Below are 12,073 nucleotides of genomic sequence, written 5' to 3'. Positions count from 1 at the left end.
ACATTTACATAAGTATTCAGACCTTTTACTCAGTACTTTGTTGAAGCACCATTGGCAACAACTATAGCCTCGAGTATTCTTGTGTATGATGCTGCAAGCTTGGCACACTCAAGGACATTCAGAGACTTGTCCTAAAGCCACTTCTGAGTTGTCTTGGCTGTGTGCTTAGGGTCGTTGTCCTGTTGGAAGGTGGACCTCTACCCAAGGCGGAGGTCCTGTGCACTCTGGAGCAGGTTTTCATCAAGGATCTCTCTGTACTTTGCTCCGTTCATCTTTCCCTCAATCTTGACTAGTCTCCCAGTCTCTGCTGCTGGAAAACATCCCCACAGCATGATGCTTCCATCCCTATGCTTCACCATAGGGATGGCGCCAGGTTGCCCCCAGAAGTGACGCTTAGCATTCAGGCCAAATAGTACAATCTTGATTTCATCAGACCAGAGAATCTTGTTTCTCCATGTCTGGGAGTCCTTTAGGTGCCTTTTGGCAAACTCAAAGTGGGCTGTCATGTGCCTTTTACTGAGGAGTGGCTTCCGTCTGGCCACTCTAGCATAAAGGCCTGATTGGTGGAGTGCTGCAGAGATGGTTGGAAGGTTCTCCCATCTCCACAGAGGAACTCTAGAGCTCTGTCAGAGTGATCATGGGGTTCTTGGGGATCTCCCTGACAAAGGCCCTTCTCTCTGCAGAAGAGAAAATTCTACAGAAAATTCCTTCGACCACATGGCTTGTTTTTTGCTCTGACATGCACTGTCAACTGTGGAACCTTATATAGACAGGTGTGTACCTTTCCAAATCATGTCCAATCAATTGAATTTACCACAGGTGGACTCCAATCAAGTTGTAGAAACATCTCAAGGATGATCAATGGAAACAAAATGCACCTGAGCTCAATTTCGAGACTCATAGCAAAGGTTCTGAATACTAATGTAAATAAGTTATTTCTGTTAAAAAAGTTATATAAATTTGCAAACATTTCTAAAAACCTGTTTTGGGGTATTGTGTGTAGATTGCTGATGTTTTTTCATCCATTTTAGTATAAATTTGTAACGTAGCATAATCTGACAAAAGTCAATGGGTCTGAATAATTTCCAAAGGCACTGTATTTATATATTTATATTCCGAACTTCGACATTGCTCGTTCTGATATATATATATATATATATATATATTTTGATCTGTTTTGATCTGTGTGTATTGTTAGGTATTACTGCACTGTTGGAGCTAGAAACATTAGCATGTCGCTGCAACTGTGATAACATGAGCAAAATATATGTATGCGATTAATCAAATTTGATTTGATTTATAGAATGTGCGACTCTTTATTTTTATAGCCCATGTGGTTCATTTCAATCTTGCTTTGACTCTTTGGTCTTCTATAATGGTTGAAAAATGGTTTCAATAAAACACACTAAGGAAAGACCACACTGTGCCAAGACTTATAATACACACAATCGTGCCAGTCAGATTTATTGGGTTCTTCTGACAGGGTTAATAAATGTCATCAAATGCATTACTGTAGTTTCTGACAAAAAAAGTAGTGAATGTCCTTCAATACATCTCGGTGGACAGGTGCACAATTCGCATAATTCAACCACCCTCGCAGACGGCAATGGCTTAAATGACTAAAAAAATGGGATCGCAGGTTACTACAACAAATACTACATGTTGTCACTTGTCACTGGTAAAGTCACTTCGTTATGCTGGCAAACCTGTTTGAAAACCTCCTCCTCACACAAACAGTCACTCAGGGATACAATGGTGATACTATGAGTAGCACCCATGACTAGCATGCAGGCAGGCAGGCAGGCAGGCAGGCAGAGAGATAGTCAGACAGGCAGTCAGAGAGACGGACAGTCCGAGAGACAGGCAGAAACATGAGTGAGCCATGAGAATCTCTTCTCCACTGACCAACTCAAAGGTCAGGCCATACTCGAGGTTATGCAGAAAGGGAGGGGGTGGCAGTCACGACACAGCAGGGCACACACAAACAGAACAACACACACAGACAAGAAAATCTGCGCGCATACACACAAAGACGGGCACACACACAGACACACTCACCCTCTCTATCACTCTCCCTTTCTCAAAACCCGACAAGAACATTATGTTTTGTCACAGATTATTTTATTTTGCGCAGTTATGCTAACACAATGACAACCCGTGGCAATGTAAAAACAAATCTCATTTTTCATTTGACTAATCCAAGTGTGTGCACAAGAATAGCCTTGGATTCTTCATTTTAAAAATAGTCCGACCATGATGACGATGAGGATGACGCAAAATGGCCGCCGCCCAAGGCAGTCGGGGGTGAAGTGTCCTTGATGTCTGTCAGAAGCCTGACCTATGAGCTGCTCCGAAGGCAACGTTCTAAGGCCAAACAAACACATAAGTAGGGATGTGACGATTATTGAATTTTGCTCGTAAAATTATTACCAACTTTACCCTCTTCATGTTAAAATGAAGAACTTTTATTGGGTGAATCTACTTGAAAATAAAGTTGAATCCTACAAGAACGCAATAAAACGATTATGATGATTGAATTATTTTGTTCAGTTCATACAGTAAGTGCATTCATCTTAAGATAGCTAGGGGAGACAACCACATATCATAGTCATAGAAGGTACATTTTTCTCAACACAGAAGAATAAGATTATATAGACATAAGTATTAGGACGCTCCCGGCTTCCTCCCAACTATGGAAAAACCAAGAATCTATTGGGCACAGAACCAGTCCTGCTGATTTCATATATACTTTTTTACATCAACTAGAAACTGACTTACATTTACATTTACATTTAAGTCATTTAGCAGACGCTCTTATCCAGAGCGACTTACACTTACACACAGGCAGTCAACAACAATACTCAGAAACTTGAAGGCCTGAGTTGTGCACTTCTGAGAGAGAGAGAGAAATAGGGAGTGAGTACAGGATAGACAGAGACCAAGAGAGAGAGAGACAGGGAGAGAGAGAGAGAGAGAGTGAGAGAAAAAGAGAGAGACATATACTGGCTTACGGTTTCTGTTCTAAACCCACAGCACAAGCTGCACCTTGCGCTCGGTTAACAAATCGATGAGGAGAGTCAACAAGCGACGGAGAGTGCCAGCTGAGTCTGAGCCGACGGGGCGGTTTCTTCTGTCTACCATCGTCGTGCTGCGATCTGAGGGAGGCTGTCGCTGTGACCTCTCACCCCTGTCCCTAGTGCCGCACGAGGAATGCACCCTGTGTGTAAACTGAACACACACACTTTGCACCTATGCCATTTCACCTGTCTCACAGAGCAAAAGGAAGGACGGCTCTCTCGGCATCAGAAGAGGTCTGAGGGTACATGTATGTTCATGTCTGTTCATGTATGTGAAGAGATTATGTCCCTACAGGTGCTTTCATGGATAGAAGAACTAAGGATGTGTGTGTGGGTGTGTGCGTGTGCGTGTGTGTGTGTGTGTGTGTGTGTGTGTGTGTGTGTGTGTGTGTGTGTGTGTGTGTGTGTGTGTGTGTGTGTGTGTGTATGTGTGTGTGTATGTGTGTGTGTGTGTGTGTGTGTTGTCCTATCCTTAGGGTCGGTCCAAAAGCACAGTAAATCTAGTGTGTGGATTGAGGGAGTATAGAGCTGTACTGTGTGTGATTGCCCTTGTGACTCATTGCGCACGCCTGATCCTCTCTGACTAACTAAGACAGGCACATGACACACACACACACACACACATGGGTACATGGGCTGGGGGGACAACACATGACTTAACCACTGTTGACACTGGTGAGAACTGTCAGCTGTTGCTAAATTGATCAATGTTATTATGTTGCCTTGTCAGGTATTAGTCCACCAATACCTGACAAGGCAAACCGTAGGAGTTCTAGCCTTCTAGTCATAACTATCATAGATTTCTCTATAGAACATGATTGGAATAAATTTCACCCAAATGTACATCTCGAGAAGCAAGACTATAAAGTACTGGCTTTTAAAATGAAGTTTGACAAAAATAAATCATCAAGAATGCAATACTTCCTGTTCCCTATTTTCAAAAACCTCTAAAATGTCTGAGCATATCGGAAAATCGATAATTTCGACCAAGGATCGACATAGCTGCCTCACCACTAGTGGCTTCATTTCCTTAAATCATCGGATAGAACAGCCCACACACTGTCAACATAAACAAGTGTGTCCTCTCTATCACGAGTGGTCTGTCATATTTACCATCATTCTTGTGATGTTTGGCAATACTGTGGGTTTGGCCTTATGCAACTCCCATGGTTGCCTGTCACAATGTAACCCTTTCTATTTATCTCCATCAGCCTGACTGTGGTTTTTCCAATATATTTTTGTTACCGTGAGTGTTCTGAAAGACAATATACAATGAAAGCAGTGCACGCACAGCGATAACAAAAAGCAGAGATATTTCTCTTATGATGGTATCAAAAACACCTACAGTTAGTGGATACATCCTGGTGCCATTTCAGGTATCTAGGAAAAGTCTGTTTCTGCTAAGATCCTGTCAACCACCAAGCTCAGGGAACACCAGAGAAAGAGATCGATCAGAGCATCACTGGATAACTCACCAGGGCTAAGATGTCCAATTCTTCTCCATTGTCACCCGAGTGTCACATTAAAAGAAGACGTTTTCTGCAAACACTGACTGGTGAGAACAAATTGTGAGATGAGGCATCCAACAAGAAGAACAAAAGGCAGAGAGATAGACTCTAGGGGCTGAGAGAGACAAAACACTTGTTTTCAGATTGAGCCTTGTCAACTCATTAGTATTTTAGTGAGTCCTTTTTTCTGTTCACCTAGACACAACAACTGCCTTGACTAAATAGATACAAGCATTTCACGACACCCGCAATAACATCTGCTAAATATGTGTATGTGACCAATACAATTTGATTTCAAATGTGAATTACAGATCACTATTGCCAATTATGAACCTTACTATCACAAGAACCTGAACATAGCTACATGCCTCAGGAGTGGTATGCTAGTCTACATAAAATCTCCCCCTTTCAACTGAAGAAACTGTAATATTCTAAACCAATGACTAAATAATACACAGAAATCCACTACTATCAAGACCTTCGCTGCACTCTCTCCTCGTAGCAACAGTAGACAGATCTTACGCATGCATCAATATTGCATGCATGTTTCCATTACTTCAGGTCTGGTTGGCACCAGCAGAGAGAGTGGGAGACAATCCCCTAGGTTCCTCCCTTGAGTTCAGACCAGAGACAGACATTCATCTAACCATAGAGAGAGACACACACACACACACACATGCATGCATACACATTTTTTGAATTTCAGTATGTCAGATATGCCAGTTCTTAGTAAGTTTTATTGTGAGTCAACGTACACCCACTCCTACAGACCAACTGTAAAACACAGAGCAAATTAATGATCGCCCTCTCACCCCACCCACCAGAGGTAAATATAGCTGAGATCTCAGACTACCAAAACAGTGGTCATACAGTACCACCACTAGCACCACCCACATAGAATAGCCCTCCTTTTCATACACATTATAGTCATTTGCCCGGCGGCCATTTTTCTCTACGAGGTGCTACTCTCTCCACTCTTCAATCTGCACTGGGGCATGTTTCTCCTAAGTGAAAGTGACTGGGGGTGCATGCAAGTGCAGATTTTAGATGTGAGTAGAGATCATACATGCATGCACACACACACGCACGTGCACACACACACACACACACACACACACACACACACACACACACACACACACACACACACACACATACACACACAGCCCATGGGAGTCTGAATGTAGGTCACGGGTTTCCTTCTACAAGGACAAGGAGAAAAATAAGATTGACTGTGTTAGACTTAGCAATAGAGGCTTTCTGAACAAAAAAAAATGATTTCCATAGGGCACCCATCAAATAATCTGGAATCCATTTCCCTGATTGGGTAGAGGGAAGAAATATTCAACTAATACTTTTGGGTGATTTCAATGTCACCTTTATCCCCCTCCTAAAAGTCCTGTCTATCTTATCTCTAACCATCTCATTCCACTGTAATAGCCTGGTTTTGTGACGGCACAACTGTCCAGGAAGGCGATACACCAGGCTCTCTTTACTCCCCTCTTCTGTTAATAATATTCCTCCTCTCGAGACAGGAGTAGAGAGGAGTGGGGAGGAGAGAGTAGCCAGGTACAGTATAGTCATCTGAAGAACCTGCCAGGGCTGGGTAATCCCTTTGCTACAGTAGCTTTCTGGGTGATAGATATGCTGCAGTGGATAGACAAAGAGAGGCTGAGCTGATATGGGAGGGAAAGAGATGCTGATGCGTGTAAATGATGTACCCTAACCCCTTTGTAAAATACTATTTCATTTTCTACACAGGCACTGGTCAGGGTTCCACCGTAAAGGGGTCCTCTTCTATTCTCTAGTGTTTCATTAGAGCTGCATGGTGAACTAAGTGAACTAGGACTTGACTTGAGAGAGACGATTAATAACTCCCTGGAAGTAGGGGCTGGCTGTCTTCAGGGAAAATTTCAAAACTGTGTCACTTGCTAAAAGTCAGTTGTATTGAATCAGGACACTATGATACTAGTACACAGTAGATGTCCTGTAAGTAGAGCCAGGAGTTTTCTCAGGCCATGTGATCTGACCAGGAAAAACTCCTAGGCCTTTAGCTAGGTCCCAGAGGTTTCTCTAGGTCAGGTGCATTCACGTGGACAGGACAACCTTCTGGCTCAAACTAGTAAACACTTATAGGACAATCTAGAACCTTAAAGGGTTATTCGGCTGTCCCCATGATAGCACTTTGAAGAACCCTATTTTGATCCTGGTAGAACCATTTCGGTTCCAGGTAGATCCCTTTTAGGTTCCATATAGAACCCTTTCCACAGAGGGTTCAACATTGAACCCCAAAGTGTTTTGTTTTTTTTGGAACCAAAATTGGTTCTAACTGGGGCCAAATAAGTTTTTCTTATGGGGACAGCCAAAGAACCCTTTTGGAACCCTTTTTCTAAGAGTGTACAGCAGAGCTGGAGCCTTAGTCTGATCTTACCTTGGGAGAACACTGTGGTCCTGGGGGTGACGTCCATGTCAAGGACGGGGCCGAAGGGGAACCCCCACACCCCTGACAGGCTACAGAGGAGCAGCAGCAAGGGGGGCAGCAGTGTGACGTGGCCCTCCATGTTTGACAGATTGACCCGGGTGCAGCTGGAGCCCTGTTTGCTGTCACACACCTTGTTGCTTACACACACAAGAATGATATCCTGCTCTGCTGGGCTCAGCAGTGGTGGCTTCTAGGTCATTCTCCGTCTGTAGAAAGGCTCACTCTACACAGGAGAAAAACAGATGTTATCCCTCATAGAGATCCATAAGGATATAGCGCAACTTGCAACTATAGATGCCATTGTTTAGATGAGAGAGTGTGTGTGTGTGCGCGTGTTGATTTCCTGGGCCTGGTTGAATTTGTGCATAATCACACTGCGTCACCCACATTAGCATAGGAATAATTAGTACAAGACGTGTTACATAAAACACCAATTTAAAAAGTCAATGATGAAGAAGTATTGTTGTTTTCTCTCATATTCTGGCACATGGCTCCACTTCTCCACTTCCTAATTAGCAGTGTGCGTCAAGGGGCTAGGCTAGGCGGGCTAGGCTATCTGATGACTAATCTAGTGATTAGGCCCGATGCCATCAGCACAGACTTCGCCTGGTCTCCTGCACTCACGCGCTCTGTCGCTGATCAAAGGCCTCTGCCATGAATCCTGTTCTCCTCTCCTCTGCACGGTGACACAGGAGAATTCCCATAGCCTTGATCTCCCCGGCTGCCTCTCTGACAATGTTTTCACAGTAGAAGACATGATGTGGCTAATGAACTCTGTAGTAGCAGCAAGGGCACACTAACCACTCTATAGGATCCCACACGGAGAGAGAAAAGAGAGAGGGAAGCAACTCTTTCTGGAAGGTTGAGTCTGTTGTATGTCTGTGTGTTTCTCAACTCCAGTCCTTGTGTAGGTAGGCTACCTCCAAGGTATAACTTATTCAAACGGGCTTGGTGATTAGTTGAGGAGTTGAATGAGGTGTCCTGGTGCTAGGCTGGAACACAAACGAGCAACCTTGGGTGTATCTGAGGATCAGAGTTGAGAAACACTAATACACACGCACACAGCCTACTGTGTAAACACACCAGGGTCTCACCCATCTGCCACTATTGTGTTGATGGTGTCGCTTGTGGAAGGTGGCCAGGCGATGACGGCCTATCTGTTGTCACCGTGATGACAACATGGAAACTGCACATGGAAAGGTAAAGACATCTGCCTGAGCAGTATCACGCCTGGATCAGAACACACTCATGAACGAAAGGGTCGAACAAAACAGCACGAGCAGGATTTCCCCTGAAACGCTTTGAAAAACAGTTAAAATCTGGCCAAAACATGATTTTTTTTTTACATCTAATTGGAGCTCAAATATATTACATGTATTGTTGACATATAATTAAACTATTTCTATGGGTTTTATCTGGGACAGAAGAAGTACTGGGTTGAGTGTAACTTCTTCAGCACGACTGCTGGAGGCTACTTCCCCTGAGCGTTTTTAAACAGTTCTGACAAACTGACCTCAGTTGCCTCCCTGTTCAGAAAGCACAGTTATATTGATTGATGGCCTACAGAATGTGCAAAGATATAAAATGGAGTTATAGTCTCTCTGGATATGGCCATCTGTCAGGCAAGACATAATGATATGCAAAATATTATCCAGTCTGACATTTCTACAGATACGCTCCAATTGTCTCTTCTCTTCCTCGCTTTAATATACAAAACCAATCAAAAGTTTGGACACACCTAGTCATTCAAGTGTTTTACTTTATTTATACTTTTTTCTACATTGTAGAATAATAATGAAGACATCAAAACTATGAAATAACACATATGGAATAATGTAGTAATTATTCAAAGTAGCCACCCTTTGCCTTGATGACAGCTTTGCACACTCTTGGCATTCTCTCAACCAGCTTCACCTAGAATGCTTTTCCAACAGTCTTGAAGGAGTTCCCGCATATGCTGAGCACTTGTTGCCTGCTCTTCCTTCACTCTGCGGTCCAACTCATCCCAAACCATCTCAATGTGTTATTTCATAGTTTTGATGTCTTCACTATTATTCTACAATGTAGAATATAGTAAAAAATAAAGTAAAACCCTTGAATAAGTAGGTGTGTCTAAACTTTTGACTGGTACTGTAGCTATGAGAAGAAAATTTTACCAAAATTCTCAAAGCGGTAAATCGGATCTATGTGCACTATTTCTATACTTCCCAATGTTAAGTTTTGTTTTTGCTTTTACTTTCGGTTTTGTACTTTCGGTAAAATACAATATTTTTGGTTATGGTCAATATATTTCATAGAGGTTTAGATGGTACAATGATTCTCTACACAATGACAGCTTGTTTTGTCACATAAACGGGAATTAGGCAAACTATTAGAATTTTAGTAACCAGGAAACCAAGTGATTGGGTTAAGACGTACTTTTTCTGTCCCACATAGAAGGGGAAAAGAGCTCTGCCTTTGCTGCTGTCGGATACTTGTTTGGCAAGTATGAAATAAATAACCGTAACTAAAGAGATGAATCAAATGAATGAGGATGGATGAATGAAATCACCCTGTTCTAAGCAGAGACCATATCCACTCGGAGACAGCAAACATCAAATGTACCAAGGCAAAGTAGCATGAAATGGGGATTGTGTCTCAAAGAATCTGTCATTCTATTCTGGATAAATCTAAAGAACTGTATACAGAATGATTGAGATGTCTATGTCAATCTTATTTGGGTATCAAGCACATCCTTTGAACCGGATGACAATTTAACATATGACATCATTGTTAATATGCCTGTATTACTATGTTGTGCCAATTTATTTAGCCTTATCTGACACATTGCAGCCAATTGCACCCAACAACAAATACATTGGCACAACATTCTAACAACATTACCACAACGTAGTAATTAGAGGCATATTAACAATGCTTTGTAAAATACCAAACTGCATAAAAAGTGTATTTTTTTTAAACTAAAGCCAATCCAGATAAGGGCATTAAAAGGCTAGTGGATAGCCATGACGCAATGTCATTTCCTTCTGAGCGATGGACAAGTAGCAACGCACTTTCATTTTAACACTTTTAATTGGTTGGTGATACACAAACATGAAGAGGTTGGCACTGGATGCCCATGATGTTGATGTCATTTAAAGCTTTCGTATGATATGTATTAATTTGGGGATGTCCATCATCCATTTCGTCTGATATGTTACGAATTTGCAAAACGTACAATATTTTATGAATTTTCAAAACATATGATATATTACAAATTCCATTTTTTTTTTGCTCATGTTAGCTAGGTTTCTAGGTGGCTAACGCTAACATTAGCTAGCTGGCTAACGTTAGCTGGGTTAGGGTTTGGGGTTAAGGTTAGAAGTTAGGTTAATGTGTTAGAAATTAGGGGAATGGTTAGCTAAAAAGATTAGGATTAGGGAAGGGTTAGCTAACATGCTAAGTAGTTGCAAAGTAGCTAAAAAGTAATACATACTTCAAAAGTAGCTAATTATCAAAAATGCTAAAGACGTTCATGATGAGATTCGAACACGCAACCCTTGGGTTGCTAGACGTTCACCCTGACCAACTACGCCACTTCTGCTTTTGCCGTAAACTAAAACCGAAAAGACGCCGTCAACAGCTTCATAATATGCGTGCGAGAGAAAAGAGCGTAAATTCACGTACATTGCGTAGCGTATTCCAACCTAATTTTTATGAGAATCCATAATAAACAGTTGTATTTGTTATGTTCGCTATGAAGCCCGTGTGAATTGTTGTGTGTTACTTTTGACTCACCTTATATATCATACGGGAGCCAACATACCTGCCCTGTCGCCTGTTATGTTAGCTCATGAAGGTGAGGCAAGTTGTAGCTAATACACCCTAGCATTTTATAAAGAATTTAGCTAGTCTCATTCTTTCTACATAACAGTATTTTCTCTTGAACAGAGTTCCTCGAGTTTCACACTTTTTAACTATACATGTCACCATTCCAGACGTAACGCACAGTCTATTTTCTAGCAATTTATCCGCTCATTTTACCAGCATTACTTTGCGTAGACGCAAGAAAAATAGACTTGGTATTGGTATTTATTAGGATCCCCATTAGCAGCTGCAAAAGCATCAGCTACTCTTCTTGTGGTTCACATGAAACATAACATAATGCATAGTACAGCACATTATTAGTCAAGGACTGAAAAACATACATTTAAAACGTCACACATAGCCTACATATCAGTACATATACACAATACATTGGTCTAATACATAGTTCAGTGGAAATGACAATACAAGATGTATAAAATGCCTGTGTCTCTTCACAGTCCCCTTTGTGCAGTAAGGTGTTATTTTATCTGTTTAAAAAAAACTGCTTTATTGCTAGCTTGAGTTACCTTGGGAGGCAGAGAGTTCCATGTCGTCATGGCTCTATTTAATACAGAGCGTTTCCCAGACTCTGTTCTGGACCTGGCGAAGAGACCTCTGGTTGCATGTCTTGTTTTGTACCGATGAGTGTCCGAACTGTGTGTCACCTGCTTGAACAGACAGTTCGGTGCCTTCGACACATCAATACCTCGCACAAAGACCAATAGTGATGCAGTCAATCTCTCCTCAACTTTGAGTAAGGAGAGACTGACATGCATGCATGCTACTGACACTTTCCCTCCGTGTACATCTAAGTGCGATACTGTACGTGCCTCTTTGTTCTGGACCAACTGCAATTTACCTATGTCCTTCTTTGCCGCACCTCACCACACAGCTGGGCAGTAGTCCAGGTGCGACAAAACTAGGGCCTGTAGGACCTGTCTGGTCGACTGGTCCTATCATGGACAGACCTCTTCCCATTTTAGCAACCATTGAGTCTATATGTTTTTACCATGACAGCTTGCTATGTAGGGTTACACCCAGCAGTTCAGTCTGCTGAACTTGCTCAATAGCCACATGATTCAATTATTGAAAATCCTCTGTGTTCTACTAGATATGCAACTCTCAATCCATAATAAGGCAGAGAATGCAAATCCATAACA

At 42.0% G+C, this 12,073-nt stretch overlaps 1 protein-coding gene across 1 annotated transcript in view; it reads right to left on the bottom strand.

The window, feature by feature from the left end:
* sema4gb (sema domain, immunoglobulin domain (Ig), transmembrane domain (TM) and short cytoplasmic domain, (semaphorin) 4Gb) overlaps positions 1-12,073 on the bottom strand; it is a 37,984-nt gene that overhangs the window by 24,571 nt on the left and 1,340 nt on the right. The window contains 1 exon segment of the mRNA XM_064923967.1: positions 7,017-7,290. Within this exon segment, the coding sequence (XP_064780039.1) occupies positions 7,017-7,146 (130 nt within the window). The 5' untranslated portion in view covers positions 7,147-7,290.

The sequence above is a fragment of the Oncorhynchus masou genome, chromosome 18, assembly GCF_036934945.1.
Source record: "Oncorhynchus masou masou isolate Uvic2021 chromosome 18, UVic_Omas_1.1, whole genome shotgun sequence".
Taxonomy (NCBI): domain Eukaryota; kingdom Metazoa; phylum Chordata; class Actinopteri; order Salmoniformes; family Salmonidae; genus Oncorhynchus; species Oncorhynchus masou.
This window is presented reverse-complemented; position numbering and strand designations above follow the sequence as displayed.